A 26,684-nucleotide genomic window follows, 5' to 3' on the forward strand; every position below is an offset into this window, starting at 1 on the left:
GAGAAAAAGAGAAGAAAGTGAGAAAGCATGCTGCCAGATCTGGGACCCAAACTGTGGTCTGCCAGGTGGGAGTCCAGTGCTTCAGCCACCATGCTGGCCCCTCTCCATCTATCTTTTAAGAAAGGATCAAGCAATATCAGATTTAAATGGCAATTTTATTTGAAGAAGAGTTGCCTCATAGTGACTAAAATATTAATCCATATATAGTTTGTCAGAAGGGTTATGGAATTTTCTTAATGAGAAGAAATATTTAATAATAAAACATTCATTTATCAAGACATTATTTGTTTGTTTTACTTTTAGATAAATGAACCATATTACTTATTATTTCTATAATTTCTTTCCTGTATGAAATCCTAGTTTAAATTTAATGGTCTATCTGAAAGTAAGCTTCTTGGTTGGTGGACTATTGAAAGTTGTGGAGACAATATCAGAAGTATTCAGTATTAAAGTTTAGTACAATTTATTGATGTTTTGAGAAATTACAATGTTTAGATGAAATATGAGTTCTGTGTATTATTTTATACCATATCATATTTATAACTTCCATATTATACTGACACATAATTTATGTGATCAGATAACAGCTGATTATCCTTTAAATGTGTAGTATTCTATTATTTCATCCTATTATTTTCTTAGAGACTTGTCTTCATTTTTTAAGAAGTCAGTAAAGGGATCAGCAGATGGCATAATGGTTAAGACACTGGACTCCCATGTAGTCAACCATGGTTTGAGTCCCTGATGCGGCAGCTTAAAAACTCACACAGGGCATACGTGCCCAAAATCCCAAGAGGAGACTAGAGGAGAAGGGATTGCAGTGTGGCCATCACCCCATGGGGTGATTTCTTACTTTCTCTCTGTCACTCTGTCTCTCTGGCAAGCCCTATACCAAAAACTTTTCTAGAAAAAGAAAAAAAAAAGTCTGTAAAATAAAAGTGCTTATAAAATATTTCATTCATAAAATGTAAGTTTAATATAGTAAATTATTTTAATTTGTGACTTAACTATATTGTTGTAATATTTTACAGTCATAATTACTGAAGAATATGCAAATGAAAAAGAAATGATAACATCTAGTCTCTCAAAGTCTAGCAACTTCGTAGGTGTGGTTTTCAAAGATTTTATGTCCTATGAACTTCGTTTTTTCCCTGATATGATCCCAGTATCTTCTGTTTATATGGATTCAAGAGGTAAATAGCTCTAAATAATTATCAGTACCAACCGAATGCTTGTCTTTGCTGTCCCTTACTTCAGATGCAGAATTTATAGGGTGTAATATTGACATTTTCAACTATACTCATTTATTCAGATAGGAAAACTGTCAAGTATAACATGAAGATATTTATGTATATGTAAGTGTCTATGTCTGTCTACATCTACATATATACATAAAATTCATGTACCATTTAAATTTTAATACAGTTAAATATATCAGTTACAATAATATAAAGCAGAATTATATCTTGAGTTATAGGACTTTCTAAATCTATGTTTTTTTCCCTCCATATAATTGTGTCTACTTATGGTACAGCTCTTTAACAATCTCAAGGTCTTCTACCATTGAATTTTGTTAGTTTTACACTTAAAGTGTGGAAAACAGCTTTTAGTGGTTAAAAACCTATGGAGAGACATTATCAACCACATTTACTGAATAACATTAAAGATAATGTGCTAAGTACTAAATTTGTGACTTGATTCTAAAAAACTTTTACAAAAAAATTATTTTTCTGTTTTCTTAACCTGGACTTCTCTTATATCTGGAAGTGCCTTGAAACTAAGTCATTATAGATGAATTACCTTAAAACAAGAAAGTGACTTATTTTAAATAATTTTGTTTATAATTAATTTTCTCTTTACATTTCTATTTATTTTTCAGGACCCTTATTCACATAATTGCTTTATTTAGAAATTTCAAGTATAAAGTCAGGAATCTTATAGATGTTGTTTGCCTTCAAAGGGCAATACCTCATTTTCTTTGGTCCTAAAGGGATCAATAGATTGTATTACTATGGTAACCATCCGTATGTTATCTATAGAAGAAAGTACTTATATGTTGCATAAAATTTTATGTTGCATATGTTTTTTCCTACAGCTGGCTGTTCAAAATCATGTGAGGCTGCTCAGTACTGGTCCTCAGGGTTCACAGTGTTACAAGCATCCATAGATGCTGCCATTATACAGGTAAATATGATGAAAACAAAAACCAAGCAAGTTCTAATATTTCTTAATTTATTATAATAGGATTTTATTTGACTGTATGATATATTTTAACTTTTAAGAAGAGAAATGAAGTATTTCTGATGTAATAGTTTTTGAAACCCACTTTTTTTTTTTTTTTTTTAGAGATTTTTGCTATAGGGTGCATGTGCTCACTGGAGACACTGAGAGTGGCAGACAGAAAGCAAGAAATCACTCCTCAGGGGGAATGACCACGCTGCAATTCCTTCTCCATTCTCCTCTTGGGATCTTGGGCATGCACGTACAATAGCCCAGTGTGAGTTTTAAGGCACCAGGTCCAGGACTCAAAGTGCAGTCGACTACATGGGAGTCCATCTGCTGATCCCCAAACCCACTTTTATTTGATAGTTTCCAAACATAAAATTCAGTTTTCTTTATATCTTTATTGATGATAGTAATATTTCTTTGTATTTATAGACAGATTTCTCATTGAATACAAATATCTTGGTTTAAAGAAAGTGAAGATCTTTTATTATTTTAATCATAATAGATTTTTTTTTTATTTAACAAGCATTTACCATGCATTTGCCTGATACTATTTCTAAGTCGTGTTCTCATAGTTAATCTGTAACAACCTTATGAAATTGATGCTATTATTATCATCCTTTTTTATACAGGAAACTAAGACATGGATATTAAATGATTTTCCAAAACCTAATTAATCAGTGGCAAAGTAGAGTTTCAAACCTTTGGCTTTTTGACTCCTAAATTTGTGCCTTTAGTAACTATACTCTGCTATCATTAAGATTGTGTATAAATATTGAAATTAGGGTCAAAAGACAAGCTTAGATCTGATCCAGTGTTTTGCATTTCAGCAGAAAAACCTAGCCATGAAATTTATTATTTTTAAAAGTTTATTTATTTCTTCTATGAGAGCGAGACAGAGAGACAAAATGAGAGTAAGAGATAGAGAGAGAACACCCCAAGCCAGGGTCTGGAGACTCTAGCATCTACTCCCAGTTTCACCAGCCTTGGATCACGGGCACACTCACGTGTATAGCACTCAGGGCGGTCTCCAGCTGGGTCAGCCTCACAGTGCATCACATTTACCACTGTGCCACTCTCTGGCCTGAGAATTTATTTTTAAATTCCTTAATTTTGTCTCTGGGACAAGCCATAAGACGATATTTCCTTAGTTAGAATTAAAACTATTCAAATTATTGGGTTATTGGAAAAGTCATGACATATTTTTTCTGTATTTGTCTATGCAAAATGCATCTTGACTTTTCCAATGACCCAATAATTGTATCTCATTTCTCCATATTCCTGGTAGATCTGTGTCTTTTTACCTATTTGCTTTTTCTATAATTGAGTTTACTGTACTTCAAAATATTGTAATTTTAAAAGTGCACATCCCTCTCAAAAAACATTTTTTTTAAAAGGGACCAGCAGTTGGTGTAATGGCTATGTTGTTGGACTCCCATGTAGTCGATCACAGTTCAGGTCCCAGACCTGGTGGCTTAAACTCATGCCTGGTGTGTGTGTGTGTGCCCAAAATCCCGAGAGGAGAATGGAGGAGAAGGGATTGTGGCATGACCATCTGCCCTGGGGGCTGATTTCTCACTTTCTGTCTCTCTTTATCTTTCTGGTGAGCGCACGAGCCCTATAGCAAAAACCTCTGCACACACACACACACACACACACACACACACACACACAAAGTGTACATCACCAGTTTTCTGTACTAAAATGTATGTTTGAATTTGTGTAGAACTGGATTACAAACCTGAGCAAGAGTCTTATCTTTATTAGTTTTTAGACTACTATATATTAAATTGACTACAATAATATTATTTTACTTCACAGGGTTATTGTAAGAACTAAATGAAATAATGTATGTAAAGTTGTCTTATAAACTCTTGCAATAAAGAGTGAATGTTTTAGGGCTATGTAATATTACACAAATTCAATAGTATAGACATTTGAGGTAAAGACAGAGAAATACAGCATGATGTTAAAGCATTTCTTTGTGTTTCGGCCAAAGACTTTAGCTATCCATAGCCCAAACCATACTGGCCTAACAGGCAGGACAGGTGTCATTTCAGGCATTTAGTCATATATTAGAAATACCATGTGGTATGAGTACTCTCATTCTCGCTACATATGTTGGTTTTAGAGGATTTTAAAGCAGTGGAAGGACATGCTATTTAAAAGGACACTTTTTAAAAATGGTCATAGGAATGATGGCTCTAAGAATCATTCCTAAATCAGTTTCGAAGATGTATAATTTTGTTAAGATGCACTTAATTGTCCACATGAGCTGATAATTGGGTGCTTTTATTTTCTTTGGCAAATTATTTAGTACAAAACTATACACCCACCCATCTCAGGCTTTAGCATTTTGGTATACATCCCAAATGAATTAAAAGCAGTATTCTACTCTGTATCATGATAGTGGGACGACTCACTTTATTTCAAATGCGTAGCTTTTTCAGCATTGTATTTGTACTGTGTTATTGACTAAACTTGAGGGTATGATTGAAGCATGTTGTTAGGGGCTATTATCAGAACTAAATTAATTTAATGTATTTACATTTTCTAATTGTAGTTGAAGACCAATGTTTCTATTTGGAAAGAGCTGGAGTCAACTAAAGCTGTTATTATGGGAGAAACTGCTGTTATAGAAATAGATACCTTTCCCCGAGGAGTAATTTTAATATACTTAGTTATAGCATTTTCACCTTTTGGATACTTTTTGGCAATTCATATTGTAGCAGAAAAAGAAAAAAAGATAAAAGAATTTTTAAAGATAATGGGACTTCATGACACTGCCTTTTGGTATGTTTTTAAAAGTTTATTATTTAATATAACTAACTGATATATTAAATATCATTGCAGATCTTCAGAATTGTAACTTTGTAATCAGTATTTATCAAACTTGATGAAATACTGATCCTGTTTTCTTACAATGATTGCCTTTGTCTTAGAATTTGAGATCAGTGAACAAGCTTTAGAAAGTAATTGTTTTCTTTTAATATAAAGAGAGAAATGTGGAAAGTTTATATTGACAATACATGTCTAAATTTTATTTCACATTTTGTTTGGACCCATGGGACATACACCACATATTTCACTTATATTTTAGTGTGTAGAAGATATGAGATCCTAGGAAGAGAGTAATTACTTGCTTGTAACAGTCCTCCCCTAAAATCATAGCTTGTACATAATATTAAACATGTAGTTAATTGTCCAGTGCCATGGCCTAGTTGTGAAGGGAGCTGGATCCCACATGGCCTATGCAGTTCGAGTCATAGACCTGGCGGCTTGAAAAATGTGCGGGGTGTGCGTGCATGTTTAAGAAGGGAAATAATTTGTAGAGAAAGAAATGAAAATGAAAAGTAAGCCCTAATGAATAAGCATTTTTATGTAATAAAAATTTTATAAAAGCATGCTTTCTTTTCTTTCCATTTCTTTTTGTTGTTGTTGTTGTTGATAGAGGGCATGTGTGCTTCCAGAGAGAAGATGAAGAGGGAAAAGGAGAGGGAGAAAGCATTCCCATATAGAGTGTGGCCAGGCTGAAATTCCTTCTCCATTTCCTCATCCTGCTGGGATGTTGGACACACATATACACACACTGTGTGTGTTTTTCATGCTGCCAAATCTGGGACTTGAACTGCATAGTTAATCATCTGGAATTTGTTTCCCTTAACAACCAGGCCATGAGCCAGCCTTAGAGACATGCATTTTTATAAATAATTTCATATGTATATATTCCGTTCTCCTTGCTATGTAATGTGAACATTTGCTTTAAGCATATTTTGGGAATAATAATACTATGTATGTGAGCTGCTACTATATAGTCAGTTTTATAAAGTTTTATTCTACTTAGCTCAATGCAGCAGTTAATTATAACATTTTATATAATGAAGTTATTATGTATAACATTGTATTTTTTTCTGTTATTTTAATAAGATTTTTGGTTTGCTTTGAATTAGAAAAATATTTGGTAGGAGAACAGTAGTAGGATGGATTTATGCTGTTTAATTTCTAAGTACCTCAGTTTTGCTTCTGAAAAATGATGTATTCAGTTTTGGTAGTCTGGCTATCTTTTACCCTAATTTGGTGATTTTATGACATCATATATTGATCTGCTAACTTGAAAAAATGAAATGAAATGAAATAATGTAGCAGTGTCATTGAACTCTGATTGGAAGAGAAGTCTTGAATTAAATGGTGAATTGTTGCTTTGGGCACCAGCAAATGGCATAATGGTTATGTCATTGGACTCTAATGTAGTTGATCACAGTTCGAGTCCAGGACCCAGCTACGGAAAACTCAGGCCAGCCACATGTACATGCTTCCCCAGGTTCCTGAGAGGAGAATGGAGAAGAGACTGCAGCTTGACCATCTGTCTGGGAAGTGACTTCTCACTTTCTATCTCTCTCTCCAGCAAGCACAAGTAGCCTGTAGCAAAAATCTCTCAAAAAATTGTTGATTTTGTTGATCTCACATTGCATATGGGTAGTAATTGTATTATTGATTAGTGAGATAGCCTTCTTTGTAATAACAAAAGCCAACGGAAATACACTTGTAGCATGCGCTATAAAGAATATCATTATTCTAACTTATTAAACTCCTTTTTAAAAAAAAATAAAAAGAGGTTTTTGCTTTGTTTTGAGAGACAGACAGACAGACACAGTGAAAGGGAAAGTGAGAAACCACCCCCAGGAGGGATGGCCATGCCACAATCTCCTCTTCTTCATTCTCCTCTGGGATCTTGGGCATGCACACACATGTGCCTGGCCTGAGTTTCAAGCCTCTGGGTCCAGGGCTTGAATGCGATCGGCCCTGCGGGAGTTCAGTGATGTAATTGGTATACCATCTGCTGGTCCCTAAACTCCTGTTTTTTGTTTGTTTGTTTGTCTTGTTTTTGAGAGATTTTTGTTATAGAGCATATGTACTCGCCAGAGAGACAGAGAGACAGAAAGCGAAAAATAACCTTCCCCAGGGGGATGACCACACTGAAATCCCTTTTCCTTCATTCTTCCGAGATTTTGGGCATACATACACACACACATGTGTCTGGCATGAGTTTTAAGCCACCGGGCCTGGGACTTCAACCACAGTGGACTATATGGGAGTCCAGTGACATAACTATTATGCCATCTGCTGATCCCTAAACTCCTGTATTTTACGAACATCAGAGGTGTAGTGCACTATCAAACTTTTGGGACTACTAGATTTAAAGCAATTACAAATTACTATTAAAATGTAAACCTTTTTATATTCTTTAAAATATAACTCATAATTTTATCTTTATATCATATTACACTTTTATCTATAACTTAACCAATACTATATTTTTACTACTTGTAAGAGTATTTTTGATACATGCATATACACAAAAAAAGAAAGATTGTGTACTTTTAGGAGCAAAGCAATTAAAATAATATGAAGTTTTATTTAAAGTGATTCTTTAACTGTGAAAGCCTTTGCATTTGACTCTGAGTGTATCTGTATTCTCATTGTAGGCTTTCCTGGGTTCTTCTGTATACAAGTTTGATTTTTCTTATGTCCCTCCTTATGGCAGTTATTGCAACAGCTTCTTTGTTATTTCCTCAAAGTAGCAGCTTTGTGATATTTCTACTTTTTTTCCTTTATGGATTATCATCTGTAAGTATTTTATCTTGACATGGGAATAAAGAATTGCGGAAATATTTGATTACGTAGCAGTCTTTTAAATTTTCCCATTAAAGATAGATTGTTACTAAGTTACTGATAAATGATTTAAATGACATAGTATTATTGCACCTCTTTAATTTTAGAAAAGTTATAGAATAATTTTAGGTTTAAAATTATTTCCATATTTTGTATTTCACATATGATTCCTGAGTCTCTGCATTACTCTCACTCTAGAATCAGGTATAATTAAGTACTGGACTTTTTTTCTTTTTTTTTCTTTGTCTTCATAAAATCCTGACTGTTTAAAGTTAAATGTGTGCTATAAGATGATAATTTTTTAAGACCTATTTTTAAATTTAACTCTTTAGGAGTTTTGATATTCATTTGTTAAATGCCTTAATGCTGGGTTTTAATGCCCAGCCTTTGTTTCCCATGGTTCCTGTGCCCACTCTGACTGGTTTATGAGTTCATCCTGTACCAGTTACATTTTGTTTGGGTTGTTGGAAAAATCATGACGTATTTTTCAATGCAAAAAAAGTCATGACTTTTCTGATAACCCAATATTACTACCACTGCCCCTGCTCTGTAAAATGATAAGTTTTACATAACTCATAAACTTCCACATAGGATCACTTGAATTTTTAAACTGGTTTTCTATCTTTCCCCAACACTCCTCACCCCCAGAGGTTTTTGCCTTAGGGCACATATGCTCAGTGGAAAGAAAGAGAGACAGAGACAGTGAGGGAAAGTGAGAACTCACCCCCACCCCCTTCCCGGGGATGGCCATGCTGCAGTCTCTTCTCCGTCTCCTCTTGGGGGTCTTGAGCATGGATACATACTTGCTCGGCATGAGTTTCAAGCCACGAATCTGGGACTTGAACTGCTGTCAGTCTTGTGGGAATCCAGTGACCTAACTGCCAAGCCATCTGCTGGCCCCAGGTTTTGTATCTTACTAACATAAGTAGTTTGAAAAAGATGAGTCATGAAAAGCTTCTTGACTTACTGTTTTGTTCCTATATTTTATGCAAATGACTGCAGAAACGCATGACTGTTTATGGTTTCTGAAGTGTAGAGGTGGTTATGTTTGCCTAAAATATAAAATACCTTTTAAAATATTTATCAGTTTAAATTTTAAAAATATGTTATCACTGGGGCCACAGGTGATGTGGTGGTTAAGGCATTGGACTCCTCCTATATGGCTGACCATGGTTCAAGTTCCAGACCGGACAGCTTGCTCTCTCACTTTCTCTTTTTCTCTCTCTGTCTCTGGTCAAATTAAAATATAATAATAATAAGTTCAATTAAATAAATAATTCTTTTAAAATGTATATTTGTATCACTATTTGTTGAAAATGAAGTACCTTACCATAGAATTTAGAAATTTTAATTGTTGGGAGTTGTGGCATGATGGTTGAGGCACTGAATTCCCACATGGCTAACCGTGGTTCAAGTCCTAGACCTGGTGGCTTACTTTCTCACTTTCCTCTTTCTTGCTTTTCGCTCTGTCCCTCTCTGGTCAAATAAAATAAATAAATAAATAAATAAATAAATAAATAAAATTTTTTTTTTGGAGAGGTTTTTTTCACTATAGGGCATGTGCGCTCGCCAGACAGACAGAGAGAGACATAGAGACAGAAAGCAAGAAATCACCCGCCAAGGGGGATGGTCACGCCGCAATCCCTTCTCCTCCATTCTCCTCTTGGGATCTTGGGCATGCACGCACACGTGCCTGGCGTGAGTTTTAAGCCACCGGGTCCGGGACGTGAACCGCGGTCAACTACATGGGAGTCCAGCGACATAGCCATTATGCTAACTGCTGGTTCCCAATAAAATAATTTTAAAAATAAAGAAATTGTAATTGTATTTTAATGCACACATTTTCTAATTAAATAGACCTTTCACAAGTGAAATTTAATTTTGTTTTCATACCAGTGTATATAAATGATGCTTTAACCTTAGTGTTTATATTTTATAGGTATTTTTTGCTTTAATGTTGACACCTCTTTTTAAAAAATCAAAACATGTGGGAATAGTTGAATTTTTTGTCACTGTGGCTTTTGGATTTGTCGGCCTTTTGATAGTTCTCATGGAAAATTTTCCCAAGTCATTAGTGTGGCTCTTCAGTCCTTTCTGTCAGTGTACTTTCTTGATCGGTATTGCACAGGTAGGTAATTTATTAATCTTGCGTTCACTAAATATTTATTTTTCTTTTCAGTTCCATGTAGCATCTTATACTACCATGAATGCTACCTTTGATTTACAAAAAGAAAGTTAGTTTAAAATTTCAAGATGAGAAATAAATTTAAGTACTGGAGTGCTTTTTAAAATCTTGTTTCATTTGTATTTTCTACAATTCTTAGGTTTTTGCCTTAGGGCATATGTACTTGCCAGAGAGAGACAGTGAGAAAGAGAGTGAGAAATCACCCCTCAAGGAGATGGCCATGCCACAGTCTCATCTTCTCTTGAGATTTCAAACAGACATACACATGTGCCCTGTGTGAATTTCAAGCTGCGAGGTCTGGGACTCAGATTGCGGTTAGCCATGTGGAAGTTCAGGGCCTTAACCGCCATGCTACCTGCTGCTGGCCACTCTTTTCTTCAACATTAAGTTTTTGGTTAAATGTATTTTATTTTTTAATTTTTCACCTTTTGTTTTAGTGTATCTTAGAAATCTGTTTCATTGAAGTAACTGTTACTGTTAGAAGTCATTGGTTTATGTGTCAAGTAATCTGGATTGCTCCGTTGCTACCATTTGTTAATTTATCTCAGAAGAGTACCTTGCCGAAGGCTGTGTGTAGACTAACAAATTTATTGTGAGTTTAGTAGTAAAATAGCAGGGCTGGTGGATTTTACTGGTCTAAGCTAAACTTGATTTTTTTATTAGGTGCTATAAGACTAGTTAGGTTCTAAGTGAAAAAATCTTATAAGAAAATGCTTTATACAATAGAGCATAAATTTGAAGGAAAAAACATAACTACTTAATATAAGAGATTACTCATGTTGTTTGAATAGAACATTTTGACTTGTCAGACTAAATTAAATAGATTGTTTATGAAAGGCAAATATCATATGTTTTTACCTCTTAGAGGAAGATATAGAAGATCTGATTATATAGAAGTAGAGAGTGAAACAGTGTCTACCCGTAGCTGAGAAAGAGAAGGTTGGGGAGAATAGGGAGAACTTGGTTAACAGATACAGGAGTGCTAGTAGATTAAAGAAATAAATGCTCGAACACAGCAGAGAAACTACAGCTGGTGACAGTTCAGTGTATACTTCAAAATAGCTAGAGGATTTTGTAGGTTCACAGTACAAATAAGGGTAAGTGTTTGAGATAATGGATATATTTAATACCTTGATTTGATCACTACACATTGTGTACATACATTGAAAAACTAAATGGTACCCATAAAAATATAAAATATAAACTTATATCCATTAAAAATTTATTATAGAAGTATCTTCTCATGTACTAGTAATCTATAATAGATTGCTTATAAATATTAAGTAAAATAAATTTTAATGATATGAGCCCTGAGAGCTATTTTTTTTCCCATAAAGTTTGAAAGTTCACTGAGTCTCCCTTCTCTTTGGAATGTACAATTATAGATTTATAAGTTTTTGTTTTGAGTGGGAAGGTCTTTTAACTCATCTTCATTTCACTGATAAAGGGACTGAAATCCAAAGTAGTATAATTCAATTTTTTTTTCACTTAATGGTAGAGCCAGGACCTAAATGAAGCCTTTAGTACATTTCTCTTTCTAATCTAATTAATTTAATGGTTATGTTATTTAATCAAAATACTTTCTCTGTTTTCAATATTGAAAAGATGCTTACCAAAATTTTATTCTCTGATACTTAGTTTGACTTCCATGTGGATCATAACCCTTTTGATTGCATTAGTTACTGATTATAATCACACTTTTATTATTTCATTTGCTATCTATTACCTTAGAATTAATTGCCCCCAAGAGTAGATACATCATAGGTTAAGAAGCACAGCATTAAAACATGATTGAAAGGAAGCATGATAAACTTATATATTGGTAAAGTCTTTATTGTTTTACATAAAAATTCAACTTACTAATTTGATAGACTGTTTATTTTGTTACATAACCCAGTTTGATACTGTCACTCTGGATAGAATGAATCACTCTAAGCAGTGTTCGCTTTTGCTAGTTTTTGTAATCTTATATAATAAAGTTGGTGTTTTTATTTTTCAGGTCATGCATCTAGAAGATCTTAATGAAGGTGCTTTATTTTCTAATTTGACCGAAGGCCCATATCCTCTAATTATTACTATTATCTTGCTAGCACTTAATAGTGTATTCTATGTCCTCGTAGCTATCTATCTTGATCAAGTCATTCCAGGTATGTAGGTGGGTTTGGGATTTTACTTTAAAAATTTTTAGTTTTCTTATCCACGTAGGATCAACCTTATTGTCTTTTTCCTTAGCCAGAATATCATAAGTCATAGTCACAGTAAAACTTTTAAATTTTATTTTAGTTAAATATATTTTGTACATAAGGCTTACGCCACAGGTGAACATAGGAGATTGTGTAAAAAGAGAACAGTTTGCTTTGAAAGCCTTTGATCCTATTTCTGTCCTGTTGCTGTGTTCACTGAATTCTGCAATGTCTTCTCCGTTAACTAGTCACTTAGTTCTAAGTACTGCCTATTTTCAAAGACTGTCTAAGATGATACCCATTCAAGTCTTTGGCCTGCTTAGCCTCTTGCATCGTGTTCTAGCCATTCAGTACATATTTGTCCCCACAAAGAAGTAACTTCCTGTAGCACAAAAAAATGTACTTTACTAACCTTTACATCCTCATGAACTCTCAGCCACACTGAATTTATTTACAGACTATCGTTATTTGTTGGTAAACTGATGTCTCATGCACTATTGACAGTATTTTATCTATACCTAAAATTTATTATTTATTATTTTTAATTGACAAGTGACAATTATATATGTGTATTGCGTATAACATAATGTTTTAAAATATGTGTACATCGGGGAAGGGCACCTAAATTTTAGATCTAATTTATGGTATATTTCAAACACCACCATATAATTTAGAAACTAGTTTTCAGAAATAATTTGTTATAATAACACAGCATTTTAATCTTTATATTTCAGGGGAATTTGGCTTACGAAGATCATCTTTTTATTTCCTGAAGCTGTCATATTGGTCAAAGAGCAAAAGAAATTATAAGGAGTTATCAGAGGGCAATGTCAATGGAAGTATTAGTTTTAGTGAAATTATTGAGCCCGTTTCTTCAGAATTTATAGGAAAAGAAGCCATAAGGTATGATTCAGTCATTGGCAATCTAGGCATTCGAACTAATGATGGAAACTGTCAGGTTTAAATTTTGTCTCTTAAATATGTATGTAAATATGATCTCTTAAATTTGGTAGACTCTTTATGATTTTAAAACATAATATTAAAAAAGACTAACTAATTTTATATTCTGATTTTCTTTTGAGACCGTTTAGAATAAGGTTGCTGCTAGGGTTGAAATTTTATTTATCAGTAGAAAATTTTAAAAGTAATAAAACCCAGTGTTTACACAATTAAGCTGATTAGAGCTTTTCCCATTATGCAGATTGAAATAGAATAATTATTATTTTATCAGGTAGTATTGTCTTACACAACATATTAAGTTATTCTCTGTTAATTTCATACCTCTAGGGTTTTGTGACATAGCCAGATTATCACCTTAATATTTTTTTTCTTTTTCTTTTTTTCTTTCTTTTGTTTTGGCTACAGGGTGCATGCACTCGCCAGAAAGACAGAGACAGAGAGACAGAAAGTGAGAAATCACCCCCCAGGGGGGATGGCCATGCTGCAATCCCTTCTCTTCCGTTCTCCTCTCGGGATCTTGGGCACACACGCACACGCGCCGGGCGTGGTTTAAGCCCCCAGGTACAGGACTTGAACTGCGGTCGACTACATGGGAGTCCAGTGACATAGCCATTAGGCTAACTACTGGTCACAATTATCACTCACCTTAATTTTTAAGAACTAAAGAGTTGGCATAATGTCTGTGTCACTGGACTTCCATGTAGTTGACAACGGTTCAAGTCCCGAACCCGGTGGCTTGAACTCACACCGGGGGCATATGCATGCGTGCCCAAGATCCTGAGAGGAGAATGGAGGAGAAGGGATTGTGGTGTGGCTATCCCCCTGGGTGGTGATTTTGCGCTGTCTCTGTCTGTCTCTGTCTTTCTGGCGATCGCAAGCACCCTATAGCAAAAACCTCTCAAAAAAACAAAACAAAGCAAAACAAAGAAATCCATTACTTTTCCTTACTAGATCAGTCAATACAAAATTAAAATTAAAAAATGAGAAAGAAAAGAAAAATAAGAAAAGTAAAGTATATGTGTTTTTAAACTTAAGAAATATGTTTAAAACCAAGGGAGAGTCAAGGTATTTAACATGTGGGACCAGAAGATGGTATAATGGTTATGTAACTGGACTACCATGTAGTTGACCGTGGTTCAAGTCCAGGACCTAGCAAATTAAAGAACTCATGCTGGGAATGTGTGCATGCCTGCACAAAATCCCTTAAGGAGAATGAAGGAGAAGGGATTGCGGCCTGGCCATCTCCCCTGGGGGGTGATTTCGCGCTCTCTGTCTCTCTGTTTCCCTCTGTCTCTCTGGCAAGCACACAAGCCCTGTAGCAAAATTCTCTCTCTCAAGAGAAAACCATTACTTAGCATGTAATTAGTAGGCCAGTGGTCTGCCTTTTCAAGTCTACAATTTAAATTGATTAAGAAAATCAGTAATTAAAAAAAAATCATGCAAAGAATTGAAGTGGAATGAGAGAATCACTTTACATATTTATAGACAATCTGAAATGTGTTCTGACATGAAATGGCACCTGGTTTCTGGCTCTTTTAGATAATAAAACACATTTGATTAATCAGAAATGAAAAGACTTTACAAGATTGCTTGAATCAAATGCTTCAGTTTTTTTAGATCTTTGGCTTGGCATAAAAAATGAATGAATGACACTTAAAATAAGAGGAATACTGTCCTTTTCTCCTATAGCGTTTTAAACATAATTTTATAGTTACTGTTAAACTTCTTTGGTTCACTGTCTTAGTAAGGAGGTACTTTATTATTATTTCTGTTAAGTGTGACAGCTTTGATAAAAATACCATACATGTAAACACTTTTTTTACATGTATTATACTTAAACATTTGCTTTAAATATGTAAAAATAGAAAACTGTGTTTTTCAGAATCATTGGTATTCAGAAGACACATAGAAAGAAAGGTGAAAATGTGGAGGCTTTGAGAAGTAAGTAGTGTTCCTAGTATTCAGTCTGTAGCATTAAAATACAAATGAAAATCAGTTTGCATAGTTTTTGAGAAATGTAAACTTCTCTGTCATAATTTTGTCTTATCTTTAGAGATTTTTTTATGTGATTAGTATTCATAAATAAAACTAACAACAATGAAATTATAAGAGCAAAAAGTGGGGCAGCTGGTTTTATGGTGGTTAAGGTAGCTAGATCCCACTTGCCAACTGTGCAGTTTGAGTCCAGGATGGGGTGCTTTGGGAAATATTCTGTGTGCCTGCATCTCCACATTCTGAAAGGAGGGAGAAATGGAGAAGGTATTTTGGCGTGACCATTCCCCATGAGGGAGTGCTTTTTTATTTTTTTTTACTTTCTATCTCTCTCTCTCTCTGTCTCTTTGATAAGTCAGTATAAGTCCCCTGGGAAATTAAAACACAAAATCCCCTAAAAGCATAAAGTAATATTTATTAAGATGAAAACATTTATCTATTTAAACATATCTATGTCCTTTTTAATTTTATTATTATATATGTATACATACTTAGTTACTTTTTAAAAATTCTTTTTGGCCTTGGCACTACTGATGTTTTGGGCCTGAAAATTCTTTATTTGGGGAACTGTCCTGAGAATTGTAGAATGTTTAGCAGTATGTCAGTATGGTAGTCAGGGTTCTTCAGGACCAACAGAACACACACACGCGCACACACACACACACACACACACACACACCATAGCAATTGTGAGCCTGGGGCAGGGGCAGTTGGGGGAGATTTATTATAAGGAATTGGTTTATGCTATGTATTGTGGCACCTGGCAAGTCCAAATTCTATAGGGCAGTGAAAACTTAGGCAAGAGTTGAAGTTGTAGTCACCAGTTCAAAATTCACAGAATAGGTCAGCAGGCTGGACACTCATCACAGGAATCTACATTATATTTTTTGAGGCAGAATTCCTTTTCCTCTCAGAAACTTCAGATTTTTTTCTTTTTTCTTTTTTTTTTTTTTCCCCTATAGGGCGTGTGTGCTCACCAGACAGACAGAGAGAGACAAAGAGACAGAAAGCGAGAAATCACCCCCCAGGGGGTTGGCCACGCCGCAATCCCTTCTCCTCCATTCTCCTCTCAGGATCTTGGGCACACACGCACACGTGCCCAGCGTGAGTTTTAAGCCACCGGGTCCGGGACATGAACCGTGGTCAACTACATGGGAGTCCAGCGACAAAGCCATTACGCTAACTGCTGGTCCCCAGATTTTTTTTCTTAAGGCCTTCAACTAATTAGATGATGTTTACCTCTGAGTATTATCAGGAGAAATCTCCTTTACTTAAAGTCAGCTGATTATTAATGTAAATGATATATACAAAATACCTTTACAGCAACTTCTGTACTGTTTGACCAGACAGTTGGGTAAATGTAGCCTAGTCAGGTTGACACATAAAGTTAATCATTACAAATGTCTCAGAAATGTCTCTAGGCCAGATACCTTTGGGAGGCAAAATCTTAATACTCCCCCTCCCCACTCCACACTTGAGAACCAGTGCCCTGGCATGTGTTGACTTTTCTAGATGCCTTTATTTTTTTATTTTTCATATTATTAAGGTCTATAGGATCTGTAGTGATTTATTCCCGATGTTTATTATTTGAATATTTTTAAGCTGGTATTTATTAGTTTAAAATATCTTTTTTATTTTATTTTTTAAAATTTTTTGCCTTAGGGCCTCTGGTGTGCTCACCAGAGAGAGAGAAAGACTGAGACAATGAGAGGGAAATTGAGAAATCGCCCAAGGGGATTGCCATGCTGCAGTCCTTTTCCTTTCGGGATCTTGGACAGACACACATGCGCCTGGTGTGATTTTTCAAGCCACCAGGTCTGGGACTTGAACTGTGGTTGGCCATGTGGGAGTCCAGCAATATAACCCCTATGCCATCTGTTGACCTGAAGTTTAAAATATATTTTCACAGAACCAACTTTTGACTTTGTTGACCCTCTCTACTTTTATTGGTTTTCTATTTCCTGAATATTTGCTCTTCATGGGTAAGAAGTCTCAAAATGTTTAAATATGAGTTCTACCCAAATTTAAGTAGATTCAAACTCAATCAGAATCCTATTATGCTGGACCAGCTAGTGATGTTGTGTTTTATGTGGCTAGATCCCATATAGTTGATTATGCAGTTCCAATCCCAGATTTGGTAGCTTAAAAGACTAGACACATGTATGTGCATGCCCAAAGTCCCACGCAGAGAATGGCAGAGAAGGGATTGCAACATGGCCAACCCCCTGGAGGGTGCTTTCTCAGTTTCCCTGTCTCCATCTTTCTCTGGCAAACACACACGCTCTCTAGCAAAAGAAAAAATCCTATTGGGCTTTTTGTGTGTGTGTGTGTGTGTGTGGTTGAATTGGTCAAACTGATTTTAACATTTATCTGAAAATACAGATGACTCAGAATAGCAAAAACAACTTCAAAAAAGAAAACAAAATTATAAGAGTAGTATTACATTGTTTTAGGACTTCACAAAAATGTCACAGTAATCAAGACAGTGTAGTTTGGCATGAAAATAATTTTAAAAAATAGTAAATGAAATAGAACAAAGTAACTAAAGAAATAGACCTGTATATATATGGATAACTGATTTTCAACAAAGGCATAAAGCATTTACTAAGAAATAGAATTTTTAACTAATATAGAAACAATTACAGAAAAAGTGAACTTTGATTTATACTAGGCACCACATATAAATGTAACAGAAAATGAATCACACACATAAGTGTAAATCCTAAAACAGTAAATCTCAAGGATAAAAAGGAGGAGAAATTCTATGAGAACTTGGGTTAGACAAAAGTTTTTAAATGTAGTCCTGAAAACAAACCATATGGATATTAACATCATTACTCACTAGGGCAATGTAGATTACAACCATAATGAGATATCACTACATACCTATTAAAATTATTAAAACTAAAAAGACTGATATAATGAATGTTTGGTGAGTTGTATTATAGAAGAACTGGAACTCTCAGACACTGCTGGAGGGAATGTAGAATTGTACAGCTACTTTGGAGAACAGTTTGGCAGTTTGTGAAAATGTTCAACACATACTTGCTATGTGATCCAGCCATTCTAATTCTAGATATTTAGCCAATACAAATGAAAGCATGTATTTATTTATTAATGTTTATTACAGATTTATATGGAATAACCAAAAACTGGAAACAAGATGAATGGATAAATTAAATGTGATATGTCTATACAATGGAATGCTATTCAGCAGTAAAAAGTAATGGACTGTCCATATACTATAATATGGATGAATCTCAAAATAGTTCTGTTGAGTTATTTTGATGTGAAGCTATGTAAGAGAGATGATCTCCAAAGCTTGAAGGGACTGAAAGACCAAAGATTGAGGCAGACAAGTCTAGCATGTTACTTAAGAGTTTAACAAGGGCCAGCCAGATGGCAGGTAGTTAAGGAGACTGGATCCCACATGGCCAGCTCTGTGTTTTGAGCCCCAGACCTGGCTGCTTAATAAAACACCCCAGATCTGTGTGCGTTTGTGCCCTAAATCCCAGGAAGAAAAAAGAAGGGAATGTGGCCATCCTCCCAAGGGAGTGATTTCTCACTTTCCCTCTCTGTCTCTCTCCAGCAAGCGTGCAGGCGCTATAACAAAAACAAAAAACAAGCAAAAAATAATTTGATAGGGAGTTTATAGACAGAAACAAGGTATTGGGTGGCCACAAGATAAGTAGATATTCATGCCTTTCTCCCCCAAAGTATATGCTTAAATAGCCAGTAAAGTGGTGAAGAGAGTTGTATATAAGAGGAATGGGGAAGATCATAGGGAGGCATTTGAGGGATGTATAGAGCAATGCAACATATTAATATTGTAGCTTAACTATAATCAGAGACGTACCACTCCTTTGATAGGGATTATAGGCTTGCTTGTTGTAATGGTTTAGGCTACATTTTAACCTGGGGAGTGTAGCCTAGGAGCTTGGGGTCTTGCCAATGTCAGGTTGGTAGAGATGGCAGATTAGCTTCAAGATGGTGTCACTTTGGTTTTGCCATATGAGTGAAAGAAGCCAGACTTAAAGAGTACATTTGTATAAGTCCATTTATACAAAGTTACAGAAATGCGAAGTATAATGAAAGAAAGCAGGTAAGTTGGTGGAGAGTGGATGAGAAGAGGCAGAGTGAAGAATTGTCAAAGGGGCACAAGGAACTTTTTGTGGGAGAAGAATATGTTTATTAACTTGATAGTCATGATGCTTTTACAGTTGTAAACCTGTCAAAGCTCATCAAATTATTTACGTATGTACAGTTTATTGTATGTCAACCATATGTTAACTATGTTTAAAAATTAAATCAAGTGGTCATGTTTGCTTTAGCTTCTGTATTCTATTCTCTTCCCCTGGCCCATTTACCTCTATCTATCTGCTGTTTTAACTACGGTAGCTTTCTAGTTAGTCTTGTTAACTTTCTGAAGAATTACTTGTTTTATTTATTATTACCATTATTATTTTTCAAGCTTGCTATAGAATATTTGTGCTCACCAATGAGACAGAGAGGAGAAAGAGAAAGGAAAAGTGAGAAAGCAAGCCACAAGGTCTGGGACTCAAACTGTGGTCAGCTGTATGGGAGTACAGAGCCTTAACCACCATGCATACTACCTGCTGGGCTGGGTCTTGATAACTTTAAATATTATATTTAAGTTCTTTATATTTCCATGTCAGTTTTAGAATCAGCTTGTTTATGTCCACCAGTGTATTTATTTTGGTATGTTATTTATTCTCAAGGACTTTGTTAATTTCATTTTAATTTCCAAAATTGATTTTTGCAGGCTTTTCATAAATATCTATATCTGTGGAATTATGTCCCCCTTTTCATTGTATATTTAGTAATTTATAATGTATTTGGGGTTTAGTGGGTCTTACAGTTTGTGAATTAATTTAATTAATCTTTCCAGGAATCAACTTTGGACTTTGTTGATTTTCTCTGTCATAAGCTTTGCATTTTATTGATTTACATCACTGTCTTTGAGTTTAATTTGTGCAGCTTTTTCTAGCTTCTTGATATGTGATCAGATCTATTTCTACACTGTAAATGACACTAAGGTTTAATGACATAAAGCAACCAGTATTTTACTATTCATAAAGAGTCTCTGGTTTAGCTGGAAAGTTCTACAGTCACAGTGTGGATGATCTGGCAGTGAATTTGTGCTTTACTACGGCCTCATGTAATTGTCTGTTAATAGGCTGATTCCTCTAGTGTGCTGTAGGTACAGCTGTTTGCATCTGTTCCACATGGTTTCTCATCTTCCAGCAATTCAGTATTTTTTTATTATTATGTAGTTTCCCACTATCCTTCTAGCTTTTTAGTTATGTAGTCTATTTTTATGTAGTTGCCTGAGATGTTATACATCTTTGCCTTTTAATTGACTTGTAAGCCAGTGCTTTACTATTTTTCAGCCCTATTTAGACCCAAGTCTGGACAAAGACTTGGACAAAGACAAAGACTTACTGACCCAAATGAAAACTCCTTGCCACAGTTCTTGCTTGGCAACCCATTTTTTGAAACCCCTCCCTTGGGAGCTCTGTTTTTCCTTCCCCTGTCTTCAGTAGACTTTCCGTTTTGCTATACTTACAAAAAAATCCTTTCAAGTATTTACCTAGCCATTTCTGTACTATTAGTTAATTTCTAGTGTTTTGTTTACATGTGTGTGTGTGTGTGAGAGAGAGAGACAGAGACAGAGATAGAGAGACACATAACAGAGAGAGAGTATTTAACATACCTTTAAATACTTTTGGTGAAAAAAATTATTTGTTTTAAAGTTGGTGTAGAAAACTCTGAAAGTGTGTGTACTCCCTCCTAAAATCTTACTATATGAAAAAAATAAATAAAAGTTTATTTTTATTTTCTTAAAATTTATGCCATTGACTATAATAAGAAAGCTATTTAACCTGCTATACAGTATGCTGGTGACTTAAAAAATATCTTTAACTTTATTACCTTACTTTAGAATTGCTCAAGTATTATGAGTTATCTTATATAGCTGAACAGAAATAAAAATCACATTTGAGTCTTTTTTTTCCCCTGAATTAGATTTGTCTTTTGACATCTATGAGGGTCAGATAACTGCCTTACTTGGCCACAGTGGGACAGGAAAAAGTACATTGATGAACATTCTTTGTGGATTGTGCCCACCTTCTGATGGTAAGTTTTCTGACTTAGGGAAATAATCTCTTACTTCCTTTTATTTCATAGTGTGATTAACTAAAGGATCACGATATAATTATGCCTAAATATACTGAAGGATTTTTGTCAATGATTTGGGACCAAACTTCTGTCCTGTAAAGGTATTTTCTCCTTTTTCAGAAAAACGTTTCTCTGTTTTGACTATACATTTGGTTGTTTATCAAATAGAAAATAGCAATGATTCCATTATACTTACTATTAGTAATAGGCTCTATTTTGTATACATTTACATCACATATTATACACACACATGTATGTTGTATCTGTGTTTTCGTGCTCATTCTTCATTTATAAGGAAGGGTAAGTCAGTAATTAAAAATTAAATCAGACCTATAGACTTATTTCAGATTGAAAAAATAAATACAGATTTCTAAATATGCATCAGTAGTTTAAAAGGAATGAGTGATAAATGTCAACACTGTCTCCTAAAATAGAATTTTAAGAGCAGTAACTAAAAAAAACATAATTTTGATGTATTATTATCCTATCAGTTACATTTCAAAATAGTGCCCAATATTTCCACAAGAAGCAAATAGAGTGGCAATACATTACTACAGTAAAATATTTTACTTTACAAAAGGGCCAAATTATATTGAGTCTGCATTTTAACCTTTTAAATATAATTTTTAAAATTAGTTTGATTTTGTTATTTATCCTTATTAATGTCACTCTTTAGTAGCAAGTGTAATACTTTACATTTATAAAAGACTTAATGATTTTTGTTACAATTCTCTATCTGTTATTTCATTGTTTTAATAGTTCTTACATAAAATATATTAGTATTTGGCTTATAGATGAGAAAAACTGGAATTCTGAGAGATTAAGCAATTTGCTTAAGATCATACATCATATCCTACCTAGCAAGGATAAAACCTTTAGTTCTTTGATCTTTTCACTATTACATAATGTCTGGAAATGAAGGAAAGTTATTCTGGAATATAAATGTAAATAATGCACCAATAGATGTTTATGTTTAATGTATTAAGCTTCTAGTACCTTTTTTCACTATTTAATATGACTAGAAGTGAAAGAAAATAAGATTGAAATTTAAGTGGAAGTATATCACCAATAAAATGGAAATTGAGGGTGCATTATATCTTCTGAATTTGTAATTAATTATTATCTCGTGTTTCTATTACAACCAAAGTCTATTACAGGCAAATAACTAAGGTATTAGGATACAAAAACAAGTATACATTGTTAGATCCTTAAGGTACTTAATATAAACTTAAATATACATTTTGTTTTTAGGATTTGCTTCTATATATGGATACAGAGTCTCAGAAATAGATGAAATGTTTGAAGCAAGAAAAATGATTGGCATTTGTCCACAGTTAGATATACACTTTGATGTTTTGACAGTAGAAGAAAATTTATCAATTTTGGCTTCAATCAGAGGAATACCAGCCAACAATATAATTCAAGAAGTATGTTACTTATATAAAAATCTTTACTTTTATTTCCTATAAATTAATTACCTTTTGTAATAACTTATAAAGTAAAATTATGCTTGAATATCTACATTTTTTGCTCTGAATCGGTAAATAGAAATTCATTAGAAAGAATTAGAATTTGAAATACAGTGTTTTGTTGTTTTTTAAGAGAGAGGATTTTGCTATAGGGTGTGTTGGCTCTCTGGAGAGACAGAGATAGAGAAAGTGAGAAATCACCCCCCTGCCCTCTCACCACAGACCCTTCTCACCCTTTCTCTTGAGATTTTGGGAATGCAGGCACATGGGCTTGGCGTGGGTTTCAAGCTTCTGAGTCTGGGACTCACACCGTTGTTAGTCATGTGGGAGTCCATCATCTTAACCACTACACTACCTGTTGGCCCTTGGAGTAAATGTTTTAACACACATAAAATAGTCCTTATTTTATCAGGAGTATGGACTCTTCTCCCCTCCCCTGTCTTTCCCTCCTCTCCTTTTCTTTTGTCTCACCTTTCCTTTTTCCTCATCTATTTCCACTTTCCTCCCTTCCCCTCTGCTGCTTCTCTACCTCCTCCACCTCCACATACACTCAGAGACTTCACACTGATCTTTTATTTTGCCTTGTTACCCAGGAAGGCACAAAAGTAAAAGACCTTTGCCTCAAGAATATTGTTACTTATTATTTTCAAAATTGTGTATGAATATATGTCAAAATTAAGTTCCAGGGCCCAGCCTAGGTAGCCTGTGCTGCTAGATGCTGCTACTCAGCAGGCTGAGGCCAGGTGGGCTGCCCTATTCCATTTCTAGCCTTCCCTAAAGTTCAAGGCATAGTGGCATGAGAGTCCCAGCTACTCTGGAGGCTAGGTCAAGAGATAGAGATGCTGTTTTAGGAAAAACAACAACTTTAAAAAATTTAAGTTCTTTGGGCTGTCATGGTAGTGTGGTGGTTAAGGTGTTGGACTCCCACGTGGCCGACTGTGGTTGGAGTACTGGACCTGGCGGCCTGCTTTCTCACTTTCCCTTTCTCTTTCTATCTCTCTCTGGTCAAATTAAATAATAGTAACAAAAAATTAAGTAAATAAATAATTTTAAAAATTAAGTTTCAGGGACCAGCAGTTAGTGTAATCGCTATGTCGCTGGACTCCCGTGTAGTTGACCACGGTTCATGTCCTGGACCCGGTAACTTAAAACTCACGCCGAGCACATGTGCGTGCATGCCCAAGATCCCGAGAGGAGAATGGAGGAGAAGGGATGGCAGCATGGCCATCCCCACTGGGGGGTGATTTCTCGCCTTCTGTTTGTCTCTGTCTGTCTGGCGAGCACACATGCCCTATAGCAAAAATCTCTCCCCCCAAAAAAAAATTTAAGTTCCATAAAAGAGCAATTTTAAAGTTGATTAAAATTACTGAAAAAAATTGTATTAGTTTGGGTCCACCAGTGATGCAGTGGTGAAGGAGGCTGGATCCCACATGGCCAACTGTGAGGTTCAAGTCCTGGACCTGGTGGTTCAAAAACACACCAGGCTCATTTGCATGTGTGCCCAAAATTCTGAGAGGAGAATGGAGGAGAGGAGATTGGGATGTGACCAACCCCCACCCTGTTTCTCTCTCATGAACACTTGCACCCTATAGCAAAATAAAAAATAGACAATTATAAAAACTGGAGTGAGTAGGAGGCATGGTAGTTAAGGCACTGGATTCCCTCATGGCTGACCACAGTGAGTTTTAGACCAGGTGGCTTTAAAATCATGCTGGGAGTGTGTGTATGCCTGTGTACTTAAAATCCCAAGAGATTTCATGCTGGGAAAATTCATTTTGTGTACTGTAAAGCTGTAAGTGTCAAATGTTTAAAAAAAAATACAATTTAATAATGATTTTAAAAAATAAACCAACAGGGAAATGGAAGAAAAGGGATTATGGTATGGCCATCCCACCAGGGAGGGGGGGGGGTGATTTCACACTTTCTCTCTCTCTATCTCTGTCTGTCTCTGGTGAGCACACGTGCCCTATGACAAAACAAAACAAAACAAAACAAAAATTTAAGAAAATTTTAAAAACTTGTATTAATTAAATATTTAAAAAATACCTAATACTTTAAGACTTAAGATTCTTAAAAAATTAATATTGATAATTATGTGAATAGTGTGATATTGAAAATAATATTGCTCTACTTTAATTTTACAGGTGCAGAAGGTTTTACTAGATTTAGACATGCAGGCTATCAAAGATAACCAAGCTAAAAAATTAAGTGGTGGTCAAAAAAGAAAGCTGTCTTTAGGAATTGCTGTTCTTGGAAATCCAAAGGTAAATATTAGTTTCACTGATGAGATCATAAATTATGTTGTATTATAAAAGCAGGCTGTAAAAAAATATGTAATACATTATGTAGATTTTAAACATATATAAAATATATGTTATGAATGTAATCATAGTAATAAGGCTTTAAAACTGAATCAGAAAGATAATTAACATGAATTAAAGTATCTTCAAATGAAATGCATATTATGAAAAAATTATGCATGGATTTGAAATATTTTGGTACCCAAATAAACTCATGCTTTAAGTTTTTCACAAATGTTTTGAAATGCCCACATACTGGTAACCTTTATGAAGGAGAATGAATGGTTAGCCTGTGACCTGATGGTTGAGGAAGCTGGATCCCATTTGGCTGCGTGGTTTTATTCCTGGACCCAGTGGCTTGAGGGGCATGCTGGGTACATGTGCATCCATGGCCAGAGTCCCATGGAGAGGGAGGAGTAGAAGTAAGGGGATTGCAGTTTGGCCGTGCCCCATGGGAGGTGCTTTCTTGCTTTCTCTTTCTTTCTGTCCTTCCTTTGGTAAATACATGTGCCATCTGGCAAATTGGAAAAAAAAAAATTATAAAAGGAAGGAGAATGAAAGGAATGAAATTTAGTTTATATTTGCACTGTTACAGTTCTTAAAATTATCTGAAGAAAATATGACCAAAAATAATTTGAATGGCAGCTATAATAGATTAATAGTCACTAGTTCTTAAAATATACTTGTAAAAGTTTTTAATAAAAGTTTAAAAAGAGAACAGGCCAGCAGGTGGTGTGATGGTTAAAGGTGCTAGACTCCCACATGGCTGACCGCGGTTTGACACCCAGAGCTGGCAGCTTGCTTTTTCACTTTCCCTCTTTCTTTCTCTGTCCCTCTGTGGTCAAATTAAAATAAACAAATAAATAAAGTTAAATAAAATAATTCTTTTGAAAAAAGTTTAAAAATGGAACAAAATCATAGGAATGGTTCAGCTCACCACTGTCCTGCTACCTTGAATTTGGTTGTTTATTCTGTGCTGTTTTCTGTCCTGATGAGCTGCATTGCACAGTCCTAGAACAATGCCAGGTGGTATGCCTGTAGCCAGGGGCCTCACTGATCACCATCCTGCCTCATTCTCCTTCGTTGCTGCAACTTGGGGATGAGTGCAGATTCTGGCTGTGCTAATTGATCTTCCTCTCACCCCCACCACCATCTTTCCTAAATTAAAAATAGTGTTGAAATATAGGATGTACTTCTCTAAAAAGTAATTTTTATATGTGCAAATTTAATGGTTAAGAAAAATAACAATATAGTTAATGTTTTGTTTTTTAGTTTATTTATCTGATTGTTATTATAGTTAGGTCTCAGGTATTACAGACATTTGTTGTTTGCAGTTAAACCAAGGAAAATAGTCACATGCTAAACTCATAATTTGCAAAATTTATGTGAACTCAAATATGAGTGAAAAACTCAGGTCTAATTTATTTCTGATCGAAAATAATACCTTCTTTAATTATCCGCGGAATTTTATATTTTAGTTTTCTTGAGGATTCCCTGC

The 26,684-nt window shown here is 34.8% G+C and overlaps 1 protein-coding gene across 5 annotated transcripts in view; it reads left to right on the forward strand.

Annotated features, from left to right (window-relative positions):
* Window positions 1-26,684, forward strand: part of ABCA5 (ATP binding cassette subfamily A member 5) — a 74,224-nt gene that overhangs the window by 9,281 nt on the left and 38,259 nt on the right. For all 5 annotated transcript variants that reach the window (XM_027771142.1, XM_006146735.3, XM_014587155.2 and 2 more), the window contains 11 exons: window positions 1,032-1,193; window positions 2,096-2,184; window positions 4,790-5,019; window positions 7,713-7,854; window positions 9,839-10,027; window positions 12,084-12,231; window positions 13,002-13,170; window positions 15,110-15,168; window positions 21,265-21,375; window positions 22,669-22,844; window positions 25,031-25,150. In XM_027771142.1, the coding sequence (XP_027626943.1) occupies window positions 1,032-1,193; window positions 2,096-2,184; window positions 4,790-5,019; window positions 7,713-7,854; window positions 9,839-10,027; window positions 12,084-12,231; window positions 13,002-13,170; window positions 15,110-15,168; window positions 21,265-21,375; window positions 22,669-22,844; window positions 25,031-25,150 (1,595 nt within the window). The remainder of the gene's footprint in view (window positions 1-1,031; window positions 1,194-2,095; window positions 2,185-4,789; window positions 5,020-7,712; window positions 7,855-9,838; window positions 10,028-12,083; window positions 12,232-13,001; window positions 13,171-15,109; window positions 15,169-21,264; window positions 21,376-22,668; window positions 22,845-25,030; window positions 25,151-26,684) is intronic.

Source organism: Tupaia chinensis, unplaced genomic scaffold (genome assembly GCF_000334495.1).
Source record: "Tupaia chinensis unplaced genomic scaffold, TupChi_1.0 Scaffold000187_1, whole genome shotgun sequence".
Classification (NCBI taxonomy): Eukaryota; Metazoa; Chordata; class Mammalia; order Scandentia; family Tupaiidae; genus Tupaia; species Tupaia belangeri.